The following is a 16,122-nucleotide window of genomic DNA, read 5'->3' on the forward strand; positions in this document are numbered from 1 at the left end:
ATACATATCAGAACCCCCGTTTAGCACTTTATTAGCTCTTTAAAGTGTACATGACTGCGCTGTACTGTATACAGTACTTACAAGTACTTGCCCACTTATTTACAGAATGGAGACAATAGAAATAAGGTTGTAATTCTAATTGAAACGTGACTATCAATATTACTTCTATAGGTTTTTATTAATTATGACATATCTATTTATATGGTATTGTCCACGCAAGCAAGAAAGTTATACATTTTTGCTAATGCACTGGCTTGCAACAAACATGCAGGAATGCCTTAACAATTTGAATGTCATAATAACAAGACAAATACACACAATGAAACATTACTGCTATCCCAACCAATCTCCCAATGTTTCCGTAAACTGTGCTTAATCTAGAAGTGTAGTAGATTAAACTACCACGTATGGATCTCATGCTTATATACACTATACAAACAAAAGTAAAACTGATTTATTTCATCCCTTTTATTGAAATGTAAGGACACTGATCAAATAAGACATTTACAGATACAAAACAAAACCGTACAAATTAGGAGGTATTCTGCTCAGTTGCTAGGTAACTATATAGGTCAGAAGAACATTTATATGATGATGACTATCTGATAACAAGTCCATTGTGTTTTAAAAAGTAGGTTTAAATTCTACATTATTTAGTTATTCAAAGATGCAACAATAACATGGTAATGGTCGTAGTATAGTTCTAATAGGGAGGACATGGGCATCGGTCAGTAGTGGTGACTATGTGCATCAACAGTATGTGTAGACAATGGGTGCGACATCATGCGGAAACAGATTGAACAGGACATGCTAGACACTCGGGTTTCAACATTTCTGGGAACTTTCCAGAAAATCCTGGTTGGACAAGGGAATTAGCAGTGAGGGAATCTTTCAACTGGGAATCCTCCAACTGAGATTTACGGAAAAACCCAGAATTTTTGGAAAGTTACCATAAATATTGCAATCCTAACAGACACCAACTTCAGATTCTACTTCAAATAATACCTCAATTCAGCATCTCAGTAATGGGGTCCGTCGATCTTTAGCTTAATTTCAGTGCACGCATCGCTGTTATTACTGTATATCTAAGATGAGGAAACGGCATCATTCCAAACAAGGCACTTCCCTTTATTCTGATTCAGTCTATGAAAATAATAAATAAATCAATAATAAATAAACTTCCAGTCAAAAATGATGTTTAACATTACTGGTTTTATAGGTAGTTTGTATATCATCGGATTCCCTTTTGACAAAATATGGCATTAAGGGAGTACTCATTCAATGTAAATTAAAATGGATGCGATTTGAGGAACATAACTAAACTGAGGTAAACCCACCCCAAACTGTTCTGTGCTTCCGACAGTAACATACATATAAGGCGACTGTCTCCTGAACTTCTCTCCTTCACACCACAGTAGTGACACAGAAACAGAGTGAGTGACCTCCCTGGTTGGGGTGGGACTGTCCACAGCCAGTGGAGTGGTGCAGGGATGCAGTCAGAAGAGATATATAATTTTATTTCACAAAAACACAAACCAACTACGAGAACTTAAGGTTCCAGGTCAGCAACAGGGTTGGGGTGAATTTCAATTCAGTCAATTCTAGTTCTTATTCCAATTTTCCTAGCCTAGTGGTTGGACTAGTAACCGAAAGGTTGCAAGATCGAATCTCCGAGCTGACAAGGTAAAAATCTGTCGTTCTGCCCCTGAACAAGGCAGTTAACCCACTGTTCCTAGGCCGTCATTGAAAATAAGAATTTGTTCTTAACTGACATGCCTAGTTAAATAAAGGTAAAATAAAACAAATAAAAATGCATTTCAATGAGAAAAATGTTGACTTTCAGAATTGACTGAATTTAAATGGAATTGAACCCAAACCTGCTCAGCCCTGCTCCTGCAGAAGATCACACACTGTATGTATATTTATATATCCATCATCAACCGAAGCTCCCCATCCACGGGTTTCGTCACCACTATGGTTGAAAAGAAGTTCAATTACGTTAAGTGGTATTATAAACAAAAGTATCTATAGTTGTAATTTATCATATAATTAGTGTTAGCTTTTGTAATCATGCAGCAGGACTAGGGGTGAAAGGCAAGGGGTGAAAGGTTAGGGGTCAAATGTCAGGGGTCAAGGTGGTGATGTCATGTGGCAAGGTGTGCTATAGAAGAACTTCCAGTACTGGCCGTCAGTCCCACTCTCTGTCTGTCTGTGTGCCTAGCTCACAGCTGTACAGAATTACATATTTACAAAGGGCGGGGGTGCTATGCAGTGTCGAGCACTAGCACTAACCCCTGTGGAAATAATTACATGAAAACACACCAATCTGTCACCCACACAGGAGACAAACCCAAGGACCAAACCTAGAGGTTATTAAAACATAGCAATACAGTCACATAGGGGAAAGTGAATGGAGATTTATATATTGCTGTACAGTAATGTATGAAAAGGGCCCACCTTGCCACATCAACTGAAGCACAGGCGCTTGCAAGAAATTGGGTTACCAGCAGCCAGTCAATTTACACTTCACAGAAAGATGACTGTCTCAGTGTTTTTGTTTTTAATGGTGCCATATTTTGGGGGGGATGGGGTGTATAAATAAAGTAACTAGAAGTTCATACATTTATTATTTCAGTTTTTTTCCTTATACTTTTGTGGTTTCTTTTTGAATGAAAATGCAGGGTTAACTTTCATAATCATTATTCTTTACGTTTCCTTAAAAATCCCTTTAATATGATACTTTTTTTCTTTTTAATAATCTTTGTTCTTTTTCAGGTTTCGGTGGGTTGGTTGGTTGTTGCGTTTCACCTTCTGAAGAACATTGGTTTGCGCAGGCTGGCTGCTAGTCACCTGCAACACCCCAGGGGTCCTGCGGAGGTCTCCAGGCTGCTGTCAGTGTCTGAGGCCAGGGTCTGGTCGGTGGACATAGAGGAGATATCGTTGATGGAGGGGGAAGGGAGGCTCTCACCACTGCTGTTCACGGCTGCACCTGTGCTGAGGGAATCAACAGACAGCCGGGTTACAACGAACTAAGAGCCCCACAGACCAGGGTTGGGGTCAATTCCATTTAAATTCCAGTCAATTAAGGAAGTACACTGAAATTCAAATTTCTATTTACTTCAATGCTTTTCAATTAGAAAAATGTGGAATTGGAATTCCGTTTGCTTTCTGAATTGACTGGAATTTTTATGGAATTGACCCCAGCCCTGCCACAGACACTACTGGACAGTCTCAGTCAGTCACAACCCTTATGGTGACACATAACCCCACACAGAAACTGGACACTCGGTCACAACACAACCAAATAGTACACCCAGAACCCCACATACAAACACATCACAGTGTGTCACCAGACAGGTGAGGCGAGTTAAGGTTGGGGTACTCTGTCGGCTATCTCCTTAAATACAATAATATCATATTAGTGTAATAATAAGAATGTAATACTTTTATGTTTAAAGATGTGGTTCCCTATCTACCTACCTGTCTTTGGAAACATTACAGACCAGGGTGACATTCATGTGCAACTTTTTACCACTAGATGGTGATGAATTTCTGCAAATATACAGACATGCTTAGGCTACAGGACAGTACAGTACAGTATTTTAATGCACTATAGGTACACAGTATGGATAGTAGCCAGACCATTTCGTATACAATATAAATATATTTGAGGCAAATGTCTTTCAATAGGCAGCCCTGTTTCAGTCTCATCTTGTAAGCAAGAGTTTGGTGAGTGGAGAGTTATGCTTTTAAGATGAATAAACGTTTGCCGGTGTTCTGGCTTGTTAGGATGTTTAAAACTTCTTGTCAATAGGGGGGCGCTATTTCCACTTTGTAAAAAATTGCCCAATTTAAACGGCCTCGTACTCTATTCTAGATCGTACAATATGCATATTATTATTACTATTGGATAGAAAACACTCTCAAGTTTCTAAAACCGTTTGAATTATATCTGTGAGTAAAACAGAACTCATTTTGCAGCAAACTTCCTGACAGGAAGTGAAAAATCTGCTCTGTTCCAGGGCCTTCCTATTCAATTGCCTGAAATCTATGGATATACATGCACTTCATACGCCTTCCACTAGATGTCAACAGGCAGTGGGAGGTGGAATGGGGTGTCTAGCTTGATCTGAGGTCGAACAAGAGCTCTTGGAATGACGTGACCACAATTTCCTTTGTCTACCAAGGCGCGGGAAGGACATCAGCATTGGCTTCTGAAAAGCGTTCGGTATAGACGGTGGATGTCTCCGGCACTGATTTTATTTGATAGATGTGATAAAAACATCATAAAGTAGTTTTTTTCAACCGAGTTGTATCAGTTTCTTCAACGTTTATTGCGAGTTTTGGAATTTTCCTTTCTTTGCGTCAGGAGAATTTGGGCATGTTCGCGCCACATGGCTAGCTAATGTTGCTAATTCGACAGGAAAAGAGGACATTCTAAAACCAAACAACGATTTATTCTGGACAAAGGACTCCTTGTACAAGATTCTGATGGAAGCTCAGCAAAAGTAAGAACCATTTACCATTTCCTTTTTGCGGGCACTGTCTCGCTATAACGTAAGCTGTTTGTTATGGTAAAGTTATTTTTTAAAATCTAACACGGCGATTGCATTAAGAACTAGTGTATCTTTCATTTGCTGTCCAATATGTATTTTTTAGTAAAGTTTATGATGAGTTCTTTGATTAGATTAGGTGACTGTCCAAAATATCTCCGGAGAATTTTGTGCATTTTGGCTACGTATTCACAATGTAAAACCAAGATTTGTACCTCTAAATATGCACATTTTCAAACAAAACATATATGTATTGTGTAACATGATGTTATAAGACTGTCATCTGATGAAGTTGGTCAAGGTTAGTGATTAATTTTATATCTTTTGCTGGTTTTTGCGAATGCTATCTTTGCGGTGAATGAATGCGGATGTGTGTTTGGCTATTGTGGTAAGCTAATATAATGCTATATTGTGTTTTCGCTGTAAAACACTTAAAAATCGGAAATATTGGCTGGATTCACAAGATGTTTATCTTTCATTTGCTGTACACCATGTATTTTTCATAAATGTTTTATGATGAGTATTTAGGTATTTCACGTTGCTCTCTGTAATTATTCTGGCTGCTTTGGTGATATTTTTGATGGTAGCTGCAATGTAAAACTATGATTTATACCTCAAATATGCACATTTTCGAACAAAACATAGATTTATTGTATAACATGTTATAAGACTGTCATCTGATGAAGTTGTTTCTTGGTTAGTGACTAATTATATCTCTATTTGGTCGGTTTTGTGATAGCTACCTATGCGGTACATTTTTTTTGAAAATATGCGGTTGAGTCTTTTGCTATTGTGGTTAGCTAATAGAAATACTTATTGTGTTTTCGCTGTAAAACATTTAAAAAATCGGAAATGATGGCTGGATTCACAAGATGTTTATCTTTCATTTGCTGTATTGGACTTGTGATTTCATGAAAATTATGTTTTATGATATCCCTGTGGCGTTAGGCTAGGCTATGCTAGTCAGCTTTTTTGATGGGGGGATCCCGGATCCGGGTTTGTTACTCGTTAGAGGTTTTAACCGAGGGTTACATTCATACAAATGTTGAATTATACTGGGTTTGTTTTCCAATCATTTTTTAAAATAGATTTTTTAAGTCATCCCAAGTGGATGGGGTTGGTCACGGGGGATATTTGATTCCTTTTTTTAATATATATTTTTATTATCCTTCAAATATGCATATTGCATAAGATACATAAGGTAACTGAGGTGGTTCCCTCCAGAATCCCTTCCCTATGTGTAAACTTGATTGTGTTCACCCTAGATAGAGCTCTACTGAGGTTCGGTTTAACATGGTAGTATTTTGCTCTAGTCTAGGAGAGGTAGATGCAGCCTTCCAACAGGGGGAAGGCCAAGCATGGGGGTCCAATGTTTTCTTCTGGGTATTTTGTTGTTTTTAGCAGTTTTTTAAATGTAATTTATATTTTATTACTCTGACCTTTCAGCACACTGGCCATGTGATTGTACTAACATTAATTTCTAATTACTATGCCTAATTCACATACTCTAAGCTCCACTTGCTTTATCAGCTGGAACTTAAAAGGAATTAACCATGTGGTCAAGCGTAGCCGAGTGTATGCTCAAGTCCGGACAGCAACAATGATAAACTAAAGAGAGGATGGGTAGACCAAATATTTCACTCCAACTTTGGTGCTAAGGCCAGAGGAGCAGCCATCCTTATCAGAAAAGGCACCCCGTTTGTCTCCTCCAAAGTCATTTCAGATACTAATGGCAGATATATTATAGTGATGGGGAAATATTTTAACACACAGGTTGTTCTGGCTAACCTCTATGGTCCTAATTGGGATGATGCTTTGCAACACTACCTGACCTTAACTCTCATCATTTGATACAGAGTGGAGATTTTAATTGTGTATAACATCCAAGTCTAGGCAGATCCAGACCAAAGCCCAACAATGTAATTTCAAAATCAGGTGCAGTGATCAACAAATTTCTATAATTCTATAATTTGTCTTATCCATGACGCAGGAGCCAGTCCACCACTCATACACTACGATTGACCTTTTCCTGCTGGACAATATAATTATTCCTTTTGTAACTAATAGCCAATATCACAGCATAGTTTTCTCAGACCATAGCCCTGTCCAGCTAGATATCCGCTTTCCGGACAATACTGCGTCACAATGCGCACGGCGACTTGACCCACTACTACTATACTGTAGTGCCTTTAAAAAATACATATCAACTCACATTGATGTCTTTTTACAGATCAACTGCACCCCTGACGTGTCTCACTCTACTGTGTGGGAGTCGTTAAAAGCATATCTAAGGGGCCAAATTATTTCATACACAGCGTATGACAAACAGCGCACTAAACGCTTATCGGAGCTATCTCAACTCATTCTAGATGTGGACAACAGATATGCCTCTTCTCCGATTCCTGAACTCTACAAAGAGACTGCTACACCAATCGGAATTTGACAATCTTTCCACTGAACAAACGGAGCAGCTTCTGTTTAAGTCGAGGCAGACATTTTATGAACACGGAGAGAAAGCTGGCAAGTTGTTATCTCACCAGCTTGGACAATCCGCTGCTAGCAGCACCATACCTGAAATGTGTGTTGCAGCTGATTTAACTTCTACCAACCCCAAAGAAATCAACAATCAATTTAAGCAATTCTACTCTGCTCTTTACTCATCAGTGGCTCTTCCTGATACATCTCGTATGCATGCATTTCTAGACAATCTGGACATCCCCTGTCTCAATTCAGATGAACAAACTAACATGGATGCCTCAATAAGTGATGATGAAGCTACTCTGGCAATCCAGTCCATGCAGAGCAGTAAAGCTCCTGGGCCTGATGGCTTCCCTATTGAATTTTATAAAGCATTCTCCTCTAAACTATCCCCTAGGCTCAGCTCAATATACAATGAAATCCTTTCTAGTCAGAAACTTCCCCAGACATTTACCCAGGAGACCCATTCTATTTTTCTTAAAAAGGACAAGAACCCCCTAGACTGTGGCTCATACCGCCCCATAAGCCTTTTGTGCTGCGATTATAAAATTCTCACTAAGCTCCTCTCGTGCCGTTTAAAGACAGTGATGCCTAATATAATTAACTCTGACCAAACCGGATTTATCTCAGGAAGGCAATCTTTCTATAATATGCGGCAGATATTTAAAGTTCTTTATTCTGCCCACTCAACTCGACAGCCAGAGGTCGTCATCTCTCTTTATGCTGAGAAGGTTTTCGACCGGGTTGAGTGGGAATATCTATTTACAGTACTAGAGAGATTTGGGTTTGGCCCGTCATTCCTTTCCTGGATTAAGATTTTGTACTCGTCCCCAGTGGCTTCTGTTCGCACCAAGAATGTTACCTCAAGTTACTTCCCTCTCCCACAGGGTTACGAATTGGTTAATTTGAAATGACTCGTTCAGACATCTTATTGAAATATGCAGAACTCAAGAGGTCATCATTAATCTTTCCTTTAGAGGATTAGATAGAGCCATTTGCTCTGAAGTTAAATTAAATAGCCCTATCTATAATTTCTTGTAGATTAAAATCTGATTGAGCTCGTTCTGTTTTGCCGGGCTGGATTTGACACCAGCATAACATGGTATGGCAGAATGGGTAACCCCTTGCCCCCTATGACATGGTTGTCTAAAAACATTAGCAGAAAACAAATAGATGAGGGGTCACCTAGTTCAGGGTGTCCCACACAGCTCATTCAAATAATCAAAGCTTGATGATGAGTTTATTTGAATCAGCTGTGTAGGCTGGAGCAAAAACCAAGACGTGCACCCATGGGGGCCCCAGGACCGAGTTTGGGAAACTGACCAAAAGAGCAGAATTTTAAACTAAAGATACAAATATTTAAGCAAGTAGGAACACAAAAGGTGTTTGGTTCTTGTAAAAGCCCTATGCTCCCATAGCGATAGAACAGTTTTATTTCTATGTATGCTCCTATCTTCCCGGAGCAGACATTTAAGCTTCCCGTTGAATCTGTGGCGTTAAACTACCATAGGTAGATAGCAAACCTCAAGTCTTTGTCCTAGACAAAGCATCAGACAGCGAAGAATTAGTATGATGACCAGATACAAAAGACCTACTGTACCTGGTCTTGTGTGGCTCACTTGGTAAATCATGACACTTGCAACACCAGAGTTGTGGGTTCGATTCTCAATGGGGGACAAGTATGAAAAATGTATGCACACACTACTGTAAGTCGCTCTGTATCTGTCTGCTAAATGACTAAGATTTAAATGTAACAAGCCAGTTAACTTCTCTAGGATAGGGGTCAGCATTTTCACATTTGGATGAAAAGCGTGCCCAGAGTAAACTTCCTCCTACTCAGTCCCAGAAGCTAATATATGCATATTATTAGTATTGGATAGAAAACACTCTGAAGTTTCTAAAACTGTTTGAATCATGTCTGTGACTATAACAGAACTTATTTGGCAGGCAAAACCCTGAGGACAAAGCATTCAGATAAAAAAACATTTGAGGTCACTTTTTTCAATGAGATTTCATTGGGAATCCAGATTTCTAAGGGACCTTCCTGCAGTTCCTATCGCTTCCACTGGATGTCAACAGTCTTTAGAAATTGGTTGAGGTTTTTCCTTTGAGAAATGAAGAAGTAGCCATGTTCAGAATGAGACTCCAGTGAAGTGTACTGTTTGTTAGAGACGCGTGACCAGAAAGCATGCACCCTGTACACCCTGTTTTCCTCCGGTATTGAACACAGATCATCCCGTCTTCAATTTTATCGATTATTTACGTAAAAAAATATACCTAAAAAAATATACCTAAAGTTGTATTACAAAAGTAGTTTGAAATGTTTCGACAAAGCTTACAGGTAACTTTTGAGATATTTTGTAGTCACGTTGTGGAAGTTGGAACCGGTGTTTTTCTGGATCAAATGCGCCAAATAAATTGACATCTTAGATATATATCGACGGAATTAATCGAACAAAAGGACCATTTGTGATGTTTATGGGACATATTGGAGTGCCAACAGAAGAAGCTCGTCAAAGGTAAGGCATGAATTATATCTTTATTTCTGAGTTTTGTGTCGCGCCGGGAGGGTTGAAATATGATGGTCTGTGATTGTTAGCAGGGGTGCTATCCTCAGACAATAGCATTGTTTGCTTTCGCCGTAAAGCATTTTTGAAATCTGACACATTGACTGGATTCACAACAAGTGTAGCTTTAATTCGGTATCATGAATGTGTGATTTCAAGAAAGTTAAATTTTTATAGTAATTTATTTGAATTTGGCGCTCTGCATTTTCACTGGATGTTGGCCAGGTGGGACGCTACCGTCCCACATATCCCAGAGAGGTTTTAAGAGAAAAAGTGAGTTTGCTAAGGCTTGCTAAAACGATCCCTCTCGGTCCAGAGCATGCCAATGGTGCGGTGATATGTAGGCAGACCATTAATCTCCTGTTTATGTGTCTGTAGCAGTGGGAGGCGGGTGATTAAAGGACAGTGGAAGACATTTCATCTGACCTCCAATAAAACAGGTTGGCAAAATACAATTTATGGTTCACACATAGATTGTATCCAATAACAGAATAGCATGCTTACTCTAATGCTATCCATCTATGTAAGCCCTGAGCCAAGTGGTGCTGAAAGAGCCTGGTACTGCTACTGCTGTGAAATATTGCCATCTGGGGCTCTTCAGCTGCACTGCATCTGTCCTCTGCTCTCCTCAGCACTAGGAATACCCATCTGCTTAATTGCAGAGTTCTAGAGAGGAAGGGAGACAGAGAGAGGGAGAGGTAGAGAGATGAGGGACAGAAAGAGGAGAAGGGAGAGAGCTACAGTATCGCACTGCGTATTAAATCAATCCCAATGTAGCAGTTTAGCCTAATCACTGTCCAAGAGCGCTTAACAGGCATGTCTGTAGATCCCAAGCCATCCCGAAAACATTCTCTGCAGAAAGTTGCTGCAGAGAACGACCGAGGCAAGTTGTTTTCCTCTCTCAGCAACACTAGACTCTGGATGGACGCCATAATAATGTTACCAATACTGTGCCATCATGATTCCACACTGCTCCACAGTGGCCATTCAGGTGAATGACACGCAGCTGCCGCTTTGGTAAACACTCCAATATTGTATTTTTTACTGAAAATGAGATGAATTCTAGAAGAGTATGGACCAAGGACCCCAGCCTTAAACCATGATATGTGACAGTGCATACACAGACGTGAAAAAACATATACATAGCCTACATGATCTTTTGCATAGAGTAGGTGGATAGCAACCTTTTTAATCAATACACATTAACACTGCTCTGTTACTCAATATAGAGTGGAGTCACAGATATGTCTTTCTAAACACTTAATTGCATACAGTAATACCATTCAAATAAAGATGAATCACTGATCATACACAAAACATGCAAGTTTGGTCAAAAATGACCAAATCTCCAGTTTAGATCAGGGATGGGAAATTCCAGTCCCCGAGGGCCTGATTGGTGTCACAGTTTTGCCCCAGCCCCAGCTAACACACCTGACTCTAATAATCACCTAATCATGATCTTCAGTTTAAAATGCAATTTGATTAATCAGCTGTGTTTGCTAGGGATGGAGAAAAAGTGTGACACTAATCACACCCTCTAGTACTGGAGTTGCCCACCCCTGGTTTAGATGGATACTTTTACATACAGATATAATTACTCATGTACAAATTCCTACAGATATAACACTTATGTAGCCTATCAATTATATTTGTCTTGGGAAAACAAGATGGGAGACAAAGACGCATGGGTCAATGCACAGATGGATTTCTCTGTTACAAGAAGAACCCAGTGATTATACAGTATTATTAAATCAACTTACAGAGGGACTAGGTTATGCACTGAGAGTACCTGAGGGAGAGGGTTGTCCCTTCACCACCCCGTTCTTCGTCCTCTCCTCAAAGTTCATCACCTCTTTGTAGATTAGTTCTGAAAAGTGAGAGAGAGAGCGAGCATGAGAGAGAGAGAGAGAGAGACAGAAAGAAAAGGGGAGGAAAAAACATTAAAATACCAGCACAGAAATCTATTCTCTGCTCTAGCTGTCTGTTGTAAGTCTAATTACCATGGGAAGGCTACAAGGTCATTGGAAAAGTTAATATAATATACAAAGTTAGTAAACAGAAACAAATAGAAAACAGATAGGAAAACTTAATTGTTGACAAGCTTCTACAGTAGGTAACTAGATACACAAGAGAATAGAGAACAGCAGTGAATGTAAGTTGGGAATTGTCTCCCTAGAGACCACAAACGTTACAACTTACAAATAATTGAGCCTTTATTCAGGGATCCTACCTTATTCAGAGATACTCCAATAGAGGCATCCATAGCAATAGAATTAGTAAGTATAAAGGAATATGACATGTTTACCTTTCCATTCATCGATAGAGTGTTCTCTCTCATCCAGCTGTTTGTCGTAGATAGCAGGAGGAGGCTGGAGGGAGAAAAATAAATTGACTGTTTGCTGAACCTGGTTTTCCAAATGGCTAAGAGATTGGTGATATCTAAGAACTGCCAGTATCATGACAGCATTTAAATGATCCCTTAAACAATACAATTTAAAGTTTCAACTATAAATTAAATGGCACTAGCTCTAAATATGTGCAACACTAGCCATCTTTACAAAATATGTAGTAGCCGCACGCACGCACGTACGCACGCACACAATGAATGAGAGTTCTGTAAATCAGCAGAGGGGACATAACATACACTCTCAGCATCAGTTGCATGAGATGTTTGAACAGCCAAACCAATTCACTGCACAGAACAAGTGTAAAGAACAAGTAAAAGTAGAACAGAGATCATGATGAGAACAAAGAATGGTAAGATACAGAGGTGGGTTGGGATGACAATAGGCTACCGAATTGAGATGAAGAAAGAAAGAAAATGAAGATATTTCTTACAACAATTTACAATGCCTCTTTCATGACAATGAATCTCTGAACAACTAAGACAATCTACTCTAGTTTTCATTTATGATTAGATGATTGACAGGAAGAAGGACAACACCTCCTCTGGGGATGTAGTAATAATAATAATATTTAACTTGTAGAGCCTGCAGACCAGGCCCTTCACATATTTCCATATGATTATGTTGTTGTCTAACATTCTATAGGCATGCCAGCCTATATTGCTTTCCATTAGTGAGGAGAAAGCCACACATACACAGCACATATATATTCTGCCACATCATCTCTGTAAGAGTTGTTCTAACAACTTAAAGGAAGTGTTATAATGCACCATAAAATGTAATATAACTCATTATAAATTCCCTTAGCAGTCATTATGTGTGTGCCTCATAGAACATGTACTGAGGGGTTTCTTCGGATGGTGCAACTTTGGTCATATTATATTTGTAAAGCTCTATATGCTGTACAGTTTTTATATGCTGTCCTATATACTGTACACTTACAACCAAAAAGGTAGCACAATTTTTCTAAGAGGTCATTGAAAAAGAGCTGAAGATTGGGTTTTGGACAGCCGCCCCAAAATATATGTAGTACAGTTTTGTACAGTCATATCTGGTCATATCATGTTTGCAATGCTCTATATGTTGTATGATATATATTTCTCTTGAGGTAGGACAGTTTTTATTTACCATTGATATTTGGACGAGATCCCTGGCCTTCATCAGCATGAAATGACAATAGAGAGGGGGGAAAAAACAGTACAACATTGGTTTCAGGGAAATTGTAATGCCATAGATGGCCAATATAATATATATACTGTATATCACATCTATACATCATCATATATGCTACATCAACTAACATCATCATGTAGGGTATCACTTTTTGGTAGTATTTGCTATGATAAACTAAAATGTATGTTTTAACAAAAGAATGAGGCATGCTACAAATTAAGTATATACATTAACATGGTCATATAATACTTTAAAACGCATATTCCTATTTTCAAAGAAAGATATTATAGTGAAGGAGTGTGATTCGATCTCAAATAAGGAAGTAACAATAAACTTGATCAATTTATTAATTGATCTTGTTGAGAGGCATTTATACACTTATTTTTATATAAGTCGTAGCCTGAAATCCAAACTAATATACACTGCATTCAGAAAGTATTATATTGTTACAACCTTATTCTAAAATAGATTTTTTTTTAAATTGTCCTCAATCTAAACACAATAACCCATAATGATGAAGCGAAAACAGGTTTTTGGATATTTTTGCTGATGTATTAAAAATAAAAAACAGAAATACCTCATTTACATAAGTATTCAGACCCTTTCCTATGAGCATCGAAATTGTGCTCAGGTGCATCCTGTGAGTCCAACTGTGGTAAAATCAATTGATTGGACATGATTTGGAAAGGCACACACCTCTCTATATAAGGTCAGAGCAAAAACCAAGCCATGAGGTCAAAGGAATTGTCCGTAGAGCTCCGAGACAGGGACAGATCTGGGGAAGGGTAACAAAACATTTATGCAGCATTGAAGGTTCCCGAAGAACACAGTAGCCTCCATCCTTCTTAAATGGAAGAACTTTGGAACCACCAAGACTCTTCCTAGAGTTGGCCGCCCGGCCAAACTGAGCAATCAGGAGAGAAGGGCCTTAGTCAGGGAGGTGACCAAGAACCCGATGGTTACTCTGACAGAGCTCCAGAGTGCCTCTGTGGAGAAAGGAGAACCTTCCAGAAGGATAACCATCTCTGCAGCACTCCACCAATCAAGCCTTTATGGTAGAGTGGCTAGACGGAAGCCACTCCTCAGTAAAATGCACATGACAGCCCGGCTGAGGTTTGCCAAAAGGCACCTAAAGGACTCTCAGACCATGAGAAACAAGATTATCTGGTCTGATGAAACCCAAGCATCACTTCTGGAGGAAACCTGGCACCATCCCTACAGTGAAGCATGGTGGTGGCAGCATCATGCTGTGGGGATGGTTAGCAGCGACAGGGACTGGGAGACTAGTCAGAATCGAGGGAAAGATGAACGGAGCAAAGTGCAGAGAGATCCTTGATGAACATCTGATCCAGACTGCTCAGGACCACCGCCTGGGGCGAAAGTTCTTCTTCCAACAGGACAACGACCCTAAGCACACAGCCAAGAAAACACAGGAGTGGCTTCGGTACAAGTCTCTGAATGTCCGTGAATGGCCCAGGCAGAGCCCGGACTTGAACCCGATCGAACATCCCTGGAGAGACCAGAAAATAGCTGTGCAGCGACACCCCATCCAACCTGACAGAGCTTGAGAGGAACTGCAGAGAAGAATGGGAGAAACTTCCCAAATACAGGTGTGCCAAGGTTGTAGTGTCATACCCAAGAAGACTTGAGGCTGTAATCGCTGCCAAAGGTGCTTCAACAAAGTACTGAGTAAAGGGTCTGAATATTTATGTAAATGTGATATCAATTTTTATTTAATACATTTGCAAAAACATCTCAAAACCTGTTTTTGCTTTGTCATTATGGGGTATTGTGTGTAGATTGATGAGGGGGAAAAAACTATTTAATACATTTTAGAATAAGGCTGTAATGTAACAAAATGTGGAAAAAGTCAAGGGGTCTGAATACTTTTTGATTGCACTGTACTACATTTCACTATTGGGAACATATATACATGTGCTTATAATTTCTTTGTATTACAGTTCAGGGAAAGCCAATCATACTGTATTTCATTTTGCATAGGCAAATAGGCCTACTTTGTGTGTGTTGCATCTAAAGAATTCATCAAGCAAGAGACAGCCTGCAAATGGCTTTTTCCCAATCTCACTATCATCTCATAATGACAAAGGTCTTCAAGAGGGAATGACTATACTTAATACATAAGCACATAACCAGTGGACCTCAAGAAATGCCTGCTATTATGGCTATTATGTTCCAGTAAGATCTGTCCTTATCACACAACTACCATCATTCACAACCCTTGGAGGAGGTTGTAGTGTATTCTCCAAAAGTATCGACACTGTGTGTATGTGTCCTATTTGAGGATTCATGCACATTCCAGCAGGCAAAACAATCAGTTTAGCCTGCTGGGATGCATCTACAGTACATGATGGTCAGTAACGTGTGAACATGTTTCTATGATTACACAATAGGGTTAGGGTTTGGCCCGGGGTAGGCCATCATTGTAAATAAGAATTTGTTCTTAACTGACTTGCCTAGTTAAATGAAGGTTAAATAAAAAATATATAATAATCTATAACTCTCATCCTGGCTACCCAGCTAGCACATTTGGTGCCTTGGAAGTTGTGGGAACGTATGTTTTTGGTTTCACATTGGTTATGGGAACAAAGCCATACCTTTCTTGACAGGTAAAACTGATTTTTTTTTTTTAAATGTTCTGAAAACAGAAGTGAACATTTTGACTTCCTGGGAACTTTTATTTTTAGGTTGCAGGGATGTTCTGAGAACGATTTACTCTGGTTAATTGATTGTTTTCCTGTGAAGTTTTATTAATTGAATAACTTCCTTAAAACTTTTATTGAATATTTCAATAAGTTTAGCTGATGCTAAAAACGGAATGTTTTTATATAACTGTTAGTAATGAAATACCAAGAAAATACATTTGTTTTTGTCAAGTTCCTTAAATGTGCTGAGAATTTTCCAAAGCCAAACAACTATCCTGCACCA

General features: G+C 39.1%; 1 protein-coding gene across 6 annotated transcripts in view; it reads right to left on the bottom strand.

Annotated features, from left to right (window-relative positions):
- Window positions 1-2,846: 2,846 nt before the first annotated feature.
- The window catches only part of LOC120025947 (mitogen-activated protein kinase 10), a 72,039-nt gene continuing 58,763 nt past the window's right edge, over window positions 2,847-16,122 (bottom strand). For 2 of the 6 annotated variants that reach the window (XM_038970693.1, XM_038970692.1), the window contains exons 10-12: window positions 11,904-11,967; window positions 11,388-11,465; window positions 2,847-2,989 (exon numbers count right to left, since the gene is read on the bottom strand). In XM_038970693.1, coding sequence (XP_038826621.1) covers window positions 2,847-2,989; window positions 11,388-11,465; window positions 11,904-11,967 — 285 coding nt within the window. Of the gene's footprint in view, window positions 2,990-11,378; window positions 11,466-11,903; window positions 11,968-13,131; window positions 13,159-16,122 lie in introns of all 6 variants that reach the window. The other 4 variants (XM_038970695.1, XM_038970698.1, XM_038970694.1 and 1 more) reach the window with 3 other exon arrangements.

This window comes from Salvelinus namaycush, chromosome 31, assembly GCF_016432855.1.
Source record: "Salvelinus namaycush isolate Seneca chromosome 31, SaNama_1.0, whole genome shotgun sequence".
NCBI lineage: Eukaryota > Metazoa > Chordata > Actinopteri > Salmoniformes > Salmonidae > Salvelinus > Salvelinus namaycush.